Source organism: Paroedura picta, chromosome 8 (assembly GCF_049243985.1).
Source record: "Paroedura picta isolate Pp20150507F chromosome 8, Ppicta_v3.0, whole genome shotgun sequence".
Classification (NCBI taxonomy): Eukaryota; Metazoa; Chordata; class Lepidosauria; order Squamata; family Gekkonidae; genus Paroedura; species Paroedura picta.
The window spans coordinates 52645715-52662904 of record NC_135376.1 but is presented as its reverse complement, the minus strand read 5'-3'; the positions used below and the strand labels follow the sequence as shown (position 1 = coordinate 52662904).

The 17190-nt window shown below is 39.6% G+C and overlaps 1 protein-coding gene across 2 annotated transcripts in view; it reads right to left on the bottom strand.

Annotated features, from left to right (window-relative positions):
* CASP7 (caspase 7) overlaps nt 1-17190 on the bottom strand; it is a 32222-nt gene that overhangs the window by 3109 nt on the left and 11923 nt on the right. The window contains exons 1-5 of one of the 2 annotated variants that reach the window (XM_077349804.1): nt 13349-13550; nt 5012-5166; nt 4340-4468; nt 3928-4103; nt 2491-2629 (exon numbers count right to left, since the gene is read on the bottom strand). In XM_077349804.1, coding sequence (XP_077205919.1) covers nt 2491-2629; nt 3928-4103; nt 4340-4468; nt 5012-5166; nt 13349-13383 — 634 coding nt within the window. In that variant the 5' untranslated portion in view covers nt 13384-13550. Of the gene's footprint in view, nt 1-2490; nt 2630-3927; nt 4104-4339; nt 4469-5011; nt 5167-13348; nt 13551-17190 lie in introns of those variants that run through there. The other variant, XM_077349803.1, reaches the window with a different exon arrangement.

Genomic DNA, 17190 nt, shown 5'->3' with positions numbered 1-17190 from the left:
ATTGACCCATATAAATAATGCATCAATACAAACTGCAATCAATGATAAAAATCAATCGATATGTGTAGTAAAAATACAGAAGTATTGCTACATACAAATATTAAGATAATAAAACAATGTTAAAAGCAATGTATTGATGGGAACAAATAATATGTTATTGTAGGTAGGGGGGAAGGGTTAGAACACGTAAAGAAGAAGGGGGAAGAAACCTCAAGGAAGTTAACTGCAGGGACAAGGAATCCATACATCCTCTAGAGCAGTCCATTAGCCCAAGTGATAAGATGGCCTATCCGTTACCTATCCACTACTATCGTTTGGACATTCTTTTCGATCTAGTTCTAGTAGAGATGTAAAGGAATTTTGCTACCATGTTAGAAATAAGTGGGTCTTTATCCCTTAGCAAGAATTTAACTAGAATGTCACTGTTATGTGATGGTAGAGATGAATGTCTAGTGTGGTCTCAATTATTATATGTTCTCTGTATGGCACCATAAATTTCACTGTAAACCGCCCTGAGCCGCAAAGTCTATAAATGGAATATAATAACATAAATAAAACAATTCTGCATGGCCTGTAAACTGGAGCTCCTCCACCAGGCTTTCAGTTGAGGTAAGTGAGCCATCATCAACCAAAGCCCAGAGGTCCCTCCTACTACCAACTGCACTCATAGAAAAAAAATCTGAATTAGCAGAGCAGCAAAACCAAATCTCACAGTTAAAATTCAAACTGGAATGACAAAACAAATTGTTCTATTACTGTGTTGTGAAAGTTTATGCAAGTTCTTATTGTTAAAAAAAATGTTATGCATTTCAAACCAAGATGTTGTATTGTACTCTACTAAGATAGTTCCAATGTAAACTTCCCTGAGCCGTGAGGGAGGGTGGTATATAAATATGATAAAATAAATAAAATAAATAGTAGTGCTACTTCCAGGTGACCACCTTCCCTAATTAAGGTGGTCTATTTGTCATCCATCTTCCAGAGCTCAGTCTTTTATCAGTAGCAGCTGCCACCCTGTGCATCAGTTTCCAGGGGAGGTGATGTATATGTATGCATGTATTCATGTGCACTGTCTATAGATGCAGTAGGCACTGTAAATCCATTTTATTTTATTCTGCAGGGTTTGCTGCAACAGCAAACTTGGTCCCCTTTAATATTCATAAAAATCATGTGTAGTTTACAGTAATTAAAATGATCCAGGGACACATCATCTTCATTGAGAAAAAGGCTTAAGTATTTTGGAGTCTTTTGGTATAGAAAGGGAACAAAGTATTCCAAAGATTTATAAAGATCTGAATGGTGTTGAGAGAAAATGGGGAGAAGCTGTTTAATCTCCTTGAGTTCCTCTAATGAGTTTAGCCAGCAGTAGGTTCTTTTGAACCTTGAAAAGAAACTATAAACAATAAATATGATATCATAAAACAGCCAGTAAATAATTTCTTTACAAAATTGGTCAACTCATGAGATTCATTACTATAAAGCACAGTGACAGCTTCTGACACAGATACATTTTTACAACGAATTCAGACAAATTCAAGGAGGGCAGATCTAATTTATTTGCTATTTATGATCTTCCCAAGGTTGGCCATGGCTAGAGAAATTGCTGAACTTACCTTTGGTCTCACACCTCAAAGCAATGCCATATTCATACTTTAACTACACATTTTGTATTCTGAAATCTAACGCATCTTTCATTCTCATTCCAGCATACTGTCAGCTATAGTGATTGTTAATTTATTAAATATGTAAACAGATTAAACAGGCAAACATTAATAATTAAATATGCAGATCACATTATTAAACAGATTAAAATTACTAAACATCCATTGTAATTACGAAACATATACACACGTAAAAACATAAAATATTACATATATTTTGGAATTCTGACTCTTTACCACTTCGTTAGAGCCTCTTGTGGCGCAGAGTGGTAAGGCAGCCGTCTGAAAGCTTTGCCCATGAGGCTGGGAGTTCAATCCCAGCAGCCGGCTCAAGGTTGACTCAGCCTTCCATCCTTCCGAGGTCGGTAAAATGAGTACCCAGCTTGCTGGGGGGTAAACGGTCATGACTGGGGAAGGCACTGGCAAACCACCCCGTATTGAGTCTGCCATGAAAACGCTAGAGGGCGTCACCCCAAGGGTCAGACATGACTCGGTGCTTGCACAGGGGATACCTTTACCTTTACCTTTACCACTTCGTTAAAGTAGAAAAGGAGAGGACGAAAAATAAAAGGACTTTAAAACTAGTATTATTGTAGGAATATATGTCTAATTAGTCCTTTTGTTTAAAACAAAACTTTTACCTCTACATTGGCTTAAAACCTAATATAAAGAATGAATATTTCCCTATAATAACATTTTTACTTTTTATTTACATTATCAACATTTTTTAAGCTTAATCATAGGCCTTTTGACATTTCCCACTAATTTACATCTGATTTTAAATTTATCTCATCTGAATGCCAAAAGCTGTCACCTTCCCCAACCATACCTGGCACAGTAGAATATGCAAACAAAAAATCTGCTTCAACTGGAATCTTGTATCTGGGATTAGCATCAGTTTCTAGATTGTCATTTGAAGGACCTGAGTCTGTTTGTATACCATCATCAAATTCAGAACCTCGACATGCCTGAAATCATAACATAGAAGAAATATTGATTATGCATAATAAATAATCACACATAAATCCAAAATACATGAAGGGGTGGAAGTATGTAAATTTATTCCCATTCAGTAACTGAAATAGGTTCACGTCTCACAACTGGAGTATAACTGAAACTTGTAAATGAAACCAAGACTTAAAATCTGGGAATGCTGTTTTAGGTGCCTAGTAATGGTCACTGAGTGCATTTATCTGTTAAAGCTTCAGGGACTGCTGCCATTATTTTGGGGAGAGGTTAAGCCCCCAATGTATTTTTTTTAAGATTTCATATTTTTGTGCAAATAGGGGGATTTTTTTCCTGACTTGTAGGAAGATCTCTGGTCTTTTCATGGCTATAAGTTCTTGATTTACTTATCCACATATCTGGTCATGTGGAGAATTAAACATAATGATTATTTAGTGAAGAATGTGAGCACTATCAGGAGGGACAGCTGCCAACTGTTAGAAAATGACTTCAAACACCCATAACTATGAAAAACTGAACTGCTCTGAAATGTCTTCCTTGAAAATGCTTCTTGCCTGTAATCTGCTTACTTTTTGCAGGAAATAATGAGCTGAAGAAATTGCTCTTGTTTAATTATCAATGTAAAATCAATAGATGGAAATAGCATTTTAGTCAGTGTTACAATGTAAATAATTATATTGTAATAAAAGATACATGTGGCCCAACGTCTCTAGTAATATTTTTACTTTTGTACTATATCTAAAATGAACCCAAAACAATGCTGAGGTATCCCATATCAAGAGATTAATAATCTGATATAGACAGTTAGGAGAGTTTAACAAGGCCTGTGGTTGAGGCCAAAAGTGATGCCTCTCTGCATCACTCAAGTGTCACCATATTTGACATGTACTGCCCCCCTAATTTGATTACAGAATGTTTTACTATATCAACTATTGTTATTTTACTGTGTTTATATATGTTACCTGCCCTGAGCCTTTGGGGAAGGGCAGATTAAAATGTAAAAAATTATTTTGCTATTAATACGCAAAGTTAAGCTTTCCAGAACTCATGGGAACTTGTTCCCATGCTGCTAAGGCAGACCTAGGAGCAGGAGGGGGTCAGCTGTCCCATAAACAAATGATTAAGCAGCTTGTTCCATTTCTTTGATGGATAGGAGGAATTAACCTGCAATGAGTGCCCAGTTCCCATCAACCTATCAGGAGGAATTGTGTTTTCAGTCATTGAGTTTCCAGTTTACTAATCTTACTCAGTGAAAAACTATTTCTAACTAATGATTTGTAGCCAGGACTGAATGCCTTACCTGAATGAAAAATAGTTTAGGTTTTCCAACAAGGCTTGGACACTTGTCTCCCCTAAAAAATGAAGTCAAAATCTTGATTGGCATAGCTCCATTTGTGCCATAGATGAGACCCTCCTCTCCGTGGCTTAAAAATATACAGGCAAAACAAGCAGCATCGCTGTGGTTCTCACATGCAGCTATAAATCAAACATATTTCCTGTTAAACAATGGAAATGCCATTCAGCTTCTTTTTACAATACTGCAATTGGCAAGACTTTTTAAAGGGGTTCTACAAAGCATGGCTATACTATGCACTAGACTCCCTTTCAGTTTCCTAAATTTTTACAGAAAGAAGATCATGATATGCCTTCTTAATTAAATCAACTCACTGCTGCCACATTAGGAAATTTACATAATAAACTTCCATCGTTACCTTGTTTGAGCAATTTCTCCATTTCTTCACAGCTTTGATCATTATGGACAACAACATCAAACCCTATATTTCGAAAACATTTTTGCAAATCACCAGCATCTTTATCGGTGCCATTTCTTCTACCCATGCCTAATAAGAAACAAAGATGATCACAGTTTGCTTCAGAAACATATAGTAATTTTCTGCAGATTTGCAGAGGATGAACATATTCATGAATGAAAAGGATTGTAGAACTCAGGCTGCTGACTATAAATGAAAATGGTTAGGTAAGCCCAAATGACACTAATTTTGATGACAGCAAGATTTTGTTTGTTTGATTAATTTCTCTAAACTTCTGACTAATGTTAAATGACAGCCAGGTAAAATTGTGTCTACATACAAATTCTGAGTGAATGCATATGGTAACATCCTGTTAAAGGTTGCCTCATTATTTAAAATATTAATTGTTCATGAAATTGATGATGATGTCATCCGTTCAGTCATGTCTGACCCTCGGCAATTCCATAGGAAAGTTTCTGCCACGCGTCTCTGTCAATGACCGCTTCTTTTAGTTGGTTCATGGTCATCCTTGTGTCGGCTTTGATTGTGTTGAGCCACAATCATGCAATTAAAAAACCACTATTATATAGATCCAGAACCCAGAATCATATTACAAAAGAAAAAAAAACATACCTGTATTATCTGCAAAATTCTTGTTGTTTATAATAATGCATTTACCAACTTTCTTGTAGTCCATACTATACCGGAATGTTGGGGTAACAATTCGATAGTGGTTACTGAAAGATGCCTTTGGATCTGGATGTTGTTCCTGTCCATTCTTTTTTTTGCTGTGGAAACACAAATTAATGTTAATATTTAAAATACAGTTGTTATGATTGATAGAGATTATTAATCAATTGATGCTACTGTTAAAGGATTCACTTTGATTTTCATATTATAAACACATGCATCCGCCCTACACTGAATCAGTCCCTTGGTCCACCAAGGTCAGTGTTGTTTACTCAGACTTGCAGTGGTTCTCCAAGGTCTCAGGCTAAGGTCTTTCTTATCTCTTACTATATTTTTATGAATTCAAGCTCCGAGCACTGAACCTGGGCCTTCTGCAAGCAAAGCAGAGGCTCTTCCACTAAGTTACAACCCTTCCCCAATAGTCAAGGGTGCCATATGCTTTATTCATATTATGCCTATGGAAAAGGCTCTAAACATTTTGTTAAGACAAGGAGGAGGAGTTGGTTTTCATATCCTGCTTTTCACTACCCCAAGGAGTCTCAAAGCAGCTTTCCTTTGTTGTCCCAAAACAGACAACCTGTGAGGTAAGTGAGTCTGAGAGAGCTCTGAGAGAAATTGTTCTGTAAGAACAACTCTAGCAGGACTGTGACTAGCCCAAAGTCACCCAGCTGGCTACGTGTGGAGGAGAGGGGAATTAAGCCTGGGTTGCCAGGTTAGAAACCGCCATTCTTAGCCACTACACCAAGCTGTCTCTCTTAAGCAAATTAAGCTGGGGGAAAACAGTATACTGGTCACCCAGTAGAAGTGCCCCTTTTATTTCTGTTCATCTTGATTTGTCTTTGGGACCTTTTGATTACACAAGTATTGACCACTTAGATTCGCCAAGCCAACAAAGGCAGTTCAGGATGTTCTGGAAGTAAACCAGTGTACTATTCCCTTGATGGAGTGGCATAATAATGGAAAGGCTAACAGGTCTGGCTGACATTTAGGAACACTCTTCCTGATACTCTGACTGCAAAAAATTCCAAACATATAGGTTGGGATACTCAGGCTTGCCTTTGTTTGTTCTGAATGTCAGTGGCAGGCTACTGCAGAGCATATTTTAGTGTTTTTATCTGTTGTGAACCACCCGAGATCTCTAGAAGAATGGTGGTATAAATAAATAAATAAATAAATAAATAAATAAATAAATAAATAAATAAATAAATAAATAAATAAATAAATAAATAAATAAATAAATAAATATTTTACACAAGCTTCCACTAAGCCAGGACTGCATTGTTCAATAAGCTGGAAAGCACCTAGTGCTGGGGGAATGCATTGGACAGCAGATACCTGCCTCGACAATGAACAAAGGCTGCAAATGCAAACAAGACTTAGGGGGCCAAACCAAACATGTCTCTTTATAGCTACATAGGTTATAAATGAAAACGTGATGATTTTTACACAAAAGAAGCACACCTATCAACCTTTTACATGCAGCTGCAGCATTTTGTACTAACTGGAATCTCCAAGGTGACTCCAAGACCCATTATGCACGGGGGCAATAACGCGCATTTGGGGTGGAATGGCGGCGACTAAAATCACCGATAATGCACGGAGCCGGCTGCAACCGACCGCAGCTTCGGTGCATGCTGCCGAAAAAGCCGTGTTAGCGAAACGCGGAAGAAAGCACAGCTTCCGGGTGACCGGGGCGCAACCAGAAGCGGCGCCGGGATCGCCGCGTGCATAATCAGTTACTCTGGGTTTTGCTGCCGTCGCACCCCGTCCCGTGCATAACCGGTGTGCTTCGCGTCTTCCCCTCCGCGTTTTCCATGTGACCCAAAATCGCCGTTCCGGCGGCCGTGCATAATGGGCCCAAGAGGAGACTCTTGGAATTGGTTCACTTTTTGTCCCCACAAGCCTCCCTTCTGAATAAGCCATGTTCAGCAATGACACACACAACAGTAATTTTTTGTCAGCAAACAATGTATATACCTTGTCTTTTGTAAGGAGCAGCAGGCTAAGTAAATATTAATTGCAAAGTATCCCTGAATAACACTGCTTCTTACACAAAATCACTCTCTCAGATAATTTTTTTGTTCCCTCGCCTCCAGGATTCTCTCTGTCCCGCCTTTTCCCGCCTTTTCTCGCTGCCTTCAACTTTTCTCAGCATTATTGTTTTTTTTCAGTGAATTTTGTCTTCTCATAATGTGACCAAAGCAATTAAGTTATTTTAGTTTCTGGGGAGAGTTCAGAATGGACTTATTTGCATATTAGTCACAATGATTTGCAGGCAAACAAAGCTTTCTAGATTAATTATGATAAACCCTGGGAGAATAGTTGTTTGCTTTTGCTTAGCTGATGGAGCAGACTTGTTTGCTGTAAAACTAACATCCTGGGTGAATCAGAAGACTTACAGACCCTAAACCAGGCTCAATCAGGATTTTGTGATACCCTGGGGTTTCTTGACGGCCCTGGAATGGTTTCCCGAATGGGTGGAATTAATTTTAAATATATTTTTAAAATCTGTTAAACATTTATTGGGTGATATGACCATATATGGGTCTGGAGAGGGGTGGGAAGGGACAGAGCCCCAGGTATACAGCTATCCTTCCCAACCATATTCTGCACGACTGCACTACTTCTGGGGTTTCTCAAAGCCTAAAGAATGTTTCCAGGGTTTCTCAATGGTAAAAACATTGAGAAGGCCTGCATTAGACAGTAAGCCTCAAACCAAAGGTTAAGAACTTTTGACCCTTGTCTTGCACCCAGAATTTTAAAATCTGCAGACAGAATAGTGGTGGAATCTTAGTGAAATGTTATGCAGCTGGCAAGAAATTAATAAAATGCCTTATCCAGTTTGCTTGCAATGTTCTTCCCCCATCTGCTTACTCTGTTGCAAGCTAAACTGCATATGTGCAGGCCTCAGCTACCCAAGCTTGCCCCGATTTTGTGGATCTTGGAATGGCACAGTAAGGAAGCCCATACTTGGCCCTTATTTAGAAGCAGATCCTTATTATTAAAAGATACCTAGGCAGTTACAGCAAATGTTTGTCATTTCTCCAAGGCTTGGCAGGTCATTCAGGAAGCTAATCTGCATTATAAAAAAATATCAGATTTGGGAATTTCCCTTATTTACCTGCCAAAGCCAAAGATTATAAAAACAATTGGCTCAAGAATACTCAAAGCGTATCATTGTTTTCTATAGTTTCATTTGCTTTTTGTAGTTTCATTCATGTTTAGTACAAGTTCTGCAGGCAGAAAGTATAATGCAATTAGAAAAGCCTATTCTTAAAATTAATGCATCTAACAACAAAAGTATACTTCAGCCATAAGGTTGTCAACCTTCAGGTGCGGCTGGGTGACTTTTCTGAATAACAAGAATCTACAGAGCCAGAGACCAGTTCATTGGAGAAAACAGCTGCTCTGGAGCAGTGGTCCCCAACCTTTTTATCACCGGGGACCGGTCAATGCTTGACAATTTTATTGAGGCCCAAGGGGGGTAGTCTTTTGCCGAGGGACGTCGACGCCACCTGAGCCCCTGCTCTACTTGCTTTTCCGCTGGCACCCCTTACTTCCCAGAAGCAGCTGCGCAGTGCCATGCAGAGGGGGAGCCCCAGCCATTGCAGCCGCTGGAGAGCACCAAAGGTGAGCCGGTGGCAGAGTGGCAGGGAAGCCCCCGAAGTACCAGTCAGGGAGGAGGATGAGGAGGAGCTGCGGCCCGGTACCAACTGATCTATGGACCAGTACTGTTCCCCGGACCGGGGGTTGGGGACCACTGCTCTGGAGGGTGGATTCTCTGGCATTTATGCTCCAGTGATGTTTCTTCTCCCTTCCCAAAATTTGGCTGCTGTGAACCGTCCCCAGGGTCCACCCCCAAAATCCAGGAATTTTCCAACCTAAAATTGACAACCCTATTCTGACTACATAATACCCTCTATTAATTGTTGATTGTAATTATCTGCCCATTCCTGATCGCAGCAACTTCCCCACATTCCTGTAAGTGAATTAGGGTTGGGCACTTTGGTGTCTGAAGTAGCCATTCCTGCCTGAAGAAGCCAGCGTCACGGTGCAGGGGGGGGGGGGAGGGGAGGCATGGGAAATGGTGTGCATTTCGGCATACATTCGCAGCACCCAACCCTAAAGCGAATCATACATTGTATTTTCTTATTGTATTTTAAATGCCCTAGCTTCGGTGCCAATGGCTCTGCAATTAGCCCTGTGTGGAACTACAGCTTTCGTTATGACGTGGAGAGAATTCTTGGGGATTCAGTTTTTATTTGTGTTGCACTTATGCTATGCCCTTACTAGACAATCATGTTTAACCAAGTAAGAACATTGTAAATCAATTAGGTACTAATTAATAAACAGCTTTTCATGTTGAGTAGGAATTCGTAATTCAGGGTTCTCCTGCCATTCTTACATTCTAGCTATTGTTCTGAGTTGTGGTAGGGATATAAGGATGGACCTGACAGTGCATTTTTGTGGATGCAAAGGTGCAAGAGCTTTCCCTCATGGAATGTGACTTGTGTAGCTCTTCTCTTCCATGGCACCATGAAATGCCTTCCCCTTGGCCCACCCCATTCATTTATTTTATTTTATTTAAAAAGAAGCTATGAAATATTTTATAGTAATGAATAATCTAAAACAATTTTCTGCCAATGGATTTTCAAGATGCAATAAATAAGTAAATATTTTTTTTAAAATAAAGATTTTAAAACAATCTTATATCTCATAATGCCATCACCTGGAAAGCTAGAATTGCCATGTCCCCCATGGCAGCCGGTGGAGGATGGGGCTTACTAGGAGCTGGAGTTCCACCTGACGATTCAGCGATGTGCCTGTGTGACTTTCAATGTGACCCATAAATGATAGAGACACATCAGGGTGATGCTCTGTTTTTTTGGACAAAAGCACAGAGTTTTTGCTCCCAAAGCACAGAGTCACCTGAATGTGCCTATGTCTCTTTTGGCTCACAATGAAGTCAGGCAGGCACATTGGATGTTCCTCCCTTTTATGGGTGGTGAAGTGATAGGTGGTGAATTAGTGCCTCATGGGGGGGGGGGGTCTGGTAACCTATGGATAGTTCAGGCTAGCCCAATCTTGTCAGACTTTGGAATCTAATCACAGCTGGGCCTGGTTATTATATAGATGGAAGATTTCTAATGAATAGGACATAGATGGGAGATTTCTAATGGATTGCAATGCTGAGGCCATATAGTGATTCCAAGCTTAGTGTAGAACTTTACTATTATATGTATTTTCACTAGCAAATTTTCACTAGCAAAACTTGGAGGGGGGGGGCAATTATATTCCATGCATAAAAATTGGGTTACTGCTAACCTGCAAATTACATTTACTTTTACATTCATTATATAGAATTTAACCCTTCCCCAGTACCATGCAGTAATTCTCCCCCCTAAAAGTTGTGCTCCCTGCCCCCAGATCGGCTGAAGAATTGTTTTTTTACTCTGTCAATTAGGTTTTCTGGCAGTTAGTTAAACTGCAGCAACTAAAGTTTTTGCTGCATGCAAACTGAACTGGTATCATCTTTGGTTCACTTTTAAAATTATCTGCTACTGAATCAAGATTTCTTTTGCAACTGTTCAGATTTCTATAATTTTGCAAGAGCAAAAGAAAACAATTCAGAAGTTTAAATCTCAGCATTATCCGCTATATTATTTGAATGCAGCTTAGTTTAAAGCTGTCTGAATTATGATTATGTTGTTATAATATGAATGTAAAAATTATGTTAATTGCAAAAAGTGGGGATCATATCACCCTCAATACCATTGCTGTTAGGACTATCTATTATGTAGTGGGTATTATTGATTCTAATTGTATTCATGTTGGAACTGTATCTTTTCAACAATTTTCATATTACCATTATCAAACACAAAATTTTCAGAATTATCTGAGGTAATCATACCTTAACAGCTAATTAATACAATATGTTCTTAGGGCAAAAAAGGCAACTAAAACAATTCAGGCAAAAAAGGAAATAAAAATAATTTTATATCAAAGGGTTCCATTTGTTTCAGTTCTTCCTCCACTTTTACGTTACTGGCTTTAAACTGGTGGTTTTTATGGATTTTATTGAGCTTTGTTGCTGTATTTAGCTGCCCAGATGCAAGTGGCTAATTAATGTTTTAAATAAGAAATTAAAAACAAACCATCTTGGTCACAAGCCCATGAGGAGAGAGGGACTTGCTGGAAAAAGAACTCTAACCTCAGGAATCCCTATCTAATTTAGTTCTGCTGCATACGCTAGGCAAACACTCTTGTTAGTGATATGGATGACCTTTAGCTCCTGAGCTTTCATCCACAAACTAATAAACTGAGGTCATCAAACTCCTTCTAATTCCTACATGGAAGATCTCTGTTACATTCCGAAGTTCCTCCTATGTACAGCTAGGATTGCCAACTTCCAGGTAATCACTATTATAACTAAATTATAACTGATCTCCAGACTACAGAAACATAAAGAAAATGCCAGGTTCCCAGGCTTTGCCCCCAGATCTCCAGGAACTTTCCAACCCACAACCCTACTAGAAAAATCAGACTTTTTACCACTGAAAGAGTTAGCTATACATAAAGCTGATGAGAGAAAAGGTGCTGTTGTCCCTTTGCTGTGATATAAAACACTGCAGTATCAACCGTTAGAGTACAGCACTAGTGTATACCATAAACTAAGGAATTAGAAAAAAGTGGTAAAAATTCTTAAAGTCTTCATAATTCTTGCTTTCATTAGTCAATTGTTTCATCATTGTTTTGTTTTGTGAATGGGATACTGATTTGTGGACCTGAAACAAAGAAAGGCACTTTCATAATTATGAATAAGATGTCAGTAGTGAACAAAGTGCTTACTTTTTAAAATATATGTATTTTGTCTTGTTTCAGGTCCCTCTGCTCTTAACAGCCCCTCCCAATTTTATGAATGTGTTTTCAAAATATTTATATCTTTAGAATTTTATATAGTTTTTAAATTTCCTAAAACTTAGAAGTTTTTGGATGAACTTCCTGTCTCTATGCAGAAGAAACTAATGCAAGAAGAGATCTGAAATAACAATCTGTTCCAACTTGCCTGTTTTTTTTCTTGGATTCTAAATTAGAAGATTGTTTAGCTTTACAAGACAGTGTAAACCCTAAGTAATATGATCCTTCATTATGCAAAGAAGGTTCTCCAAAAGACTAAAGAAGTAAATAAGTAGCACATGCAAATAGTCATTTATATACCTCACATGATGTACGTCCACACTTCAGCCATATGATCATAGAAAAAGACACCATGGGAACCACACTTACATCAAGTGAGTTCTCTTTTGCTCTCAAAATTAAAGAATCACTCTTTCTTTTAGCAATTTTTATTGTGTTTCACGGATATCCATTAAACTGTTAACCCTCATAATTCACATATTTTCTTCATCAGGGTTTAACACATAGGCAGAAATGCTTCTAATCTGTTAAAAACTATGTGAAAGATTGTCCCCATAAAAGCTTCCTGCCATTAAGATATGCAAGTAAATTCAACAAATACTCCCACCAGATTTTGTAATACACAAAGAACTTACTACCTTTACAAAAGAGCATCAGGTGTAGAAACAGCAAAATAACAGTCCTGCAGGCCATGGACAATTTATCAGTTGTAGCAGGAGCAAAATGTTTAAACCCCATGTAATGCACATTCAGAATAATATTGTCCTTTGGACGAACAACCAAATGCCTTTTTGATATCCTCTATTACTGTGAAGCTAGGGCTTCAATTGATACCATTCATTCATAATTTTTGCTACTTTAAAAACATTTGGCTCTTCGTTGTAACAAAAATTTCTTTAGCCCCACCTTCTAACAATTTCCAGGTTCCAACCATTCATGAAGCTCTTTTGTTTGTTTATAACTGAAACAGAACATGTTTTCAGTACCTAAAACAGACTCTTCTCATTTTATATGCGTAATTCAGATAACATGACACAATGTCACCACTCCTGCAAAGTGGGCCAACACAAATGTAAAGAAGAGTTGTACCAGAGGCTTAAGGACTGTCCACATCATCCAAGCACTGGAAGGAACCATACTCCACTGGCTATCACTTCCCAAACATAATGTGAGCCAGGACCCAAAAGCTATGTTATTTCCAAGGGAACAAACGATTTCTCCAATTATATCCAGTATTCTTTTGTTTTAGCAGGTCCAAAAAGGTGCCTTACAAGAACATGCCTCTGGATTGCCAGTAAACTAGAAACAACATATTAAGTTTTATTTCATGATGCTAATTATGAGAGAAACAGTATACAATACCTTGGCTTTTCATCAAGCAGTACGCCACTCTGCATCTGAAAAATACGTTCACCTCGTGCTGAGAAATAGGTTTAATCTTCTCTAATAACACCAGCATCCCACCATGCTTGTACTACACTAGGGAGTGAAGCAGGCTACAGTGTGCTCACAGACCCAAGCATTTGTCTGTGTCAGCAATGGGTCACGCTGGACTTTTCTATAGGACTATTGAAACCTCCATAACTATGGCCTAGCAAGCAGCTGAGGTCATGTAGGTCTCTTCCACTCCTGCTGACACGCAGAAAAATAGGTATCACTGATTCTATCACTACTGTGTTGTGACAGTGCAGGGGAGGAAGAAGTGCTTAAGAGATTAGTGTATTTTTCTTTATTTGTAGGAATCAGGACTATGATTAAATACATCTTTTCTACCTAACCTCCCTCCCCCCATTATCCAATTATACTAGCTTATTAAGAAAGTCATCTAGAAAATGATTAAATACATTTCTTGATGGAGAAAATATCCTCAGGCTATTGGAGTCCTTGAAATGGCGGGATAGAAATTTAACAATAAATAAATACATTCACATAAATGCCACATATGTATTTATTATTATTCAACTTGTGTTTAACTTCAGACTCATTTTGAGTTGTGGCCAAATTACTTACAATCAAGGTAATAATTACATGAAATCTCCCCCCCCCCCGATATAATGGATAGTAGGTTTGTTGGTCAAAGTCCGGCAAGATAAATTATATTAGAGACTAGGGCTCATTGCCACAGTCATCAACAAACCTTAGTTCTTTTCACCTCTTCTCTGGTTCTTACGCACAGCACTGAGACTAAACCCAGAAGTCAAGTTCAAGTGAACTCCGATTAGTCATGACATCCGAATGTAGATACCTTCAACCAATAGGTTTTAAAAAAAGATTTCTTAACCCGAAATGTGCATTAAAAAATGAAATGATACCAATGAATGCTCAGGATCTGCAATATAATACTGCATGTATCTTGGAAGTACAAGCCATATACCGATCTGAAAAAGAATAAGGTGCTTCACTCCACTGTAAGCCGTGTGGATGCAGCCCAGTGCTTCCAAGGATTTTTTAAAATTAATGAACAAGGAAATGAACCCTCACTTTGCAAAGACCTGCATTAAAAAAACGCAACAGAGTAAAAATCACACACTAACTATTACCGTATTTGTCGGTGTATAAGACGACTGGGCGTATAAGACGACCCCCCAACATTTCCACTCAAAATATAGAGTTTGTTATATACTCGGCGTATAAGACTACCCCCTCTTCCACACACCTTCCACACACCAAATAAAACATAAAAGAACATCAGATTTGATTTCAACATGTTAATTTATATTCAAATGCTTATGACATGCAGAAAAATTGTCACAAGGCTGTATGTTATCAAACATGTACAGTAAACATAAAACAGTGCAAGTTTATTAAATCTGGATCAGCAAAACCATGGGATAGGTAACATGTTTCTGGAGACACCCCCCCTTCTGAGCTCCCAAAGGAATGTTCATAAATAGTGTGAAGGTGGCTAAGACCCCTCCCCATCCTTTATTATACCAGCCAATAGTAAATGCCAGAGGCTAATTCACTAAAGCTGAATGGAACAATAAACCTATGGGAGCTGCCATGCTGTTTGTTTTCTCATCTGTTAACCAAACTGGAACTGTCAATGATAGAAGGAAGATAACAAATAGAGGGAGAGAGCAAGTGCCGGGCAAGTCCCTAGCAAGTTTGCTAGCATAACAGTTTCCCTTTAAAAGCCTTCAAACTCCTGTTCGTCATTTGATGTTAAAAGTTCATCAATGACATCTTGTGATACAGTTGCGAGGCAGTCATCGTATGGATCTAATTCCATGTCAGATGATATGGCCTCAGCTTCAGCTTCCTCTTCATCTTGCCACAAGTACTCGTCCTCCATACCATCTAATGAATTTGATATGCCACACTTTATGAAAGACTTGATTACTGTTTGTGCATCAATATCATTCCAGGCTTTTATGACAAATTGGCACAAAACATCCAACTGTGGAGCACACGTTTCCTCCTTTTGTGTATGACTTTTTGCCGCTAACCATCCATTTATTCCACCGTTCTCGAATGCGATCTTTAAATGGCTTGTTTAGGCACACATCTAGGGGCTGTACCAATGATGTCAATCCTGCAGGAATAACTGCTGCATCTGTTTTTGTTCTCGCAAGCCTTTCCTTGGTAGTGGGAGTTAAATGAGCTCTGAACATATCCCACACAAGCAGACTACGTTTTTGAAGTAGACCACCTGGTCGTCTGCTCCATACATTATCCAGCCATAGTTTCACGCCCTCCTCATCCATCCAGCCTTTTTCATGCACGTGCACAAAACAACCAGCAGGGAACTTGAGTTTTGGCATTGTTTTCCTTTTAAAAATAATCATAGGTTTCAATTTGTTGCCATCAGCTGTGCATGCTAGTACCACTGTAAAACTTCTCATGTCCTGTTGTTTTTATCAAAATAGTTTTTTCACCTTTTTGATGGACAGTTTTATTTCCAATCATATCAAAATTCATTGGAGTTTCATCCATATTTCCAATATTATTTAACGCATAGCCATGTTTAGTGCGCTGTTGTATTATGTATCAATGGAAACTATCCACTTTGTTATCCAGATCTGCAGGTAATTTTTGGGCAATTTTTGTCTTTTGCCTTATTACCAGATCATGCCTTGCCATGAATCTCCTACACCAGGATATAGTGGCCTTAAAATTGTTGCTGTGATCTGGGTTAGATTTGGCCCACTGAAGTGCAAACAAGCATATTGTATTGTGTGTCACCACATAACCGTTTTGACGATGCTGAGCCACCATGTCTGCTACATGTTTTTCGAGTTCTGGCCAGTGTGGGGTGCCTCTTCTTAATGCACACTTACCCCTTGGCATACTCTTTAATGCCTTTTCATTTGATTTCCAGTCCCGAACCATCTTTTCTGTTACTCCATATTGTCTTGCAGCAGCACAATTATTATGTTCCATGGCAAAGTTTACAACTTTAAGTTTAAAACTTGCATCATATTTCTTTCTTTTTGCTGGTGCCATGATAGGGTTGATAGGGTTTTGACTGCTGGACATTTTCTATGTTGTACTGTACTGTACAATGGTGCAGTACTGTGGTTGGCTGTATACAAAGCCTGATTGGATTGGCCCCTGCTCCCTCCCCCCCCCTTCGCTCGCCCGGCCCTTCGGGAGCTTTCTCTTTCTCTCTCTCTCCACCTCCCACTTATGTGTGAGAGAGGGCCCGTTGCTGCCACGGTGAGGTTAATCAATTTTGTTGAATGAATTAAAGTGAAATCGATATGCAAGTAAATGTCACTCCTTTGAATTTTATTTGGGTCATGCAGTTGCTGCTCTGAATAATGCTTTTTATAGGGTGGGGTAGGGGGCACTGCAGTGGGGGGGAGCCGCCGCCCGCCGCCATGAGCCCAGTGGGGGGGGAGCTGCTGCCACCGCCGCTTGCCACCACTGTGAGCCCAGTGGGGAGGGGAGCTGCTGCCGCCCGCCGCCGCTGTGAGCCCAGTGAGGGGGAGCTCCTGGCAGCCGCGCCGGGGGCTCCCTGGCCGGCGGGCTGACGTGGCGAGAGGCGCGAAGCGCCTCTCGCCGCGTCAGCCTGCCGGCCTACGGAGACCCCGGACCTTCCCTCACCTTCACGACGGTCGCGCCGGCCCCAGCAACCCCAGCAGGACACCGTCAGAAGGAAAACGGAACCGCAGGGACCAGCAGAAGTGGCGCCTCCTTGGCCGCCATTGCCTACAGCCGGCGGCAAGGGAGCACCCTTGCCGCCGGCTGGAGGCAATGGC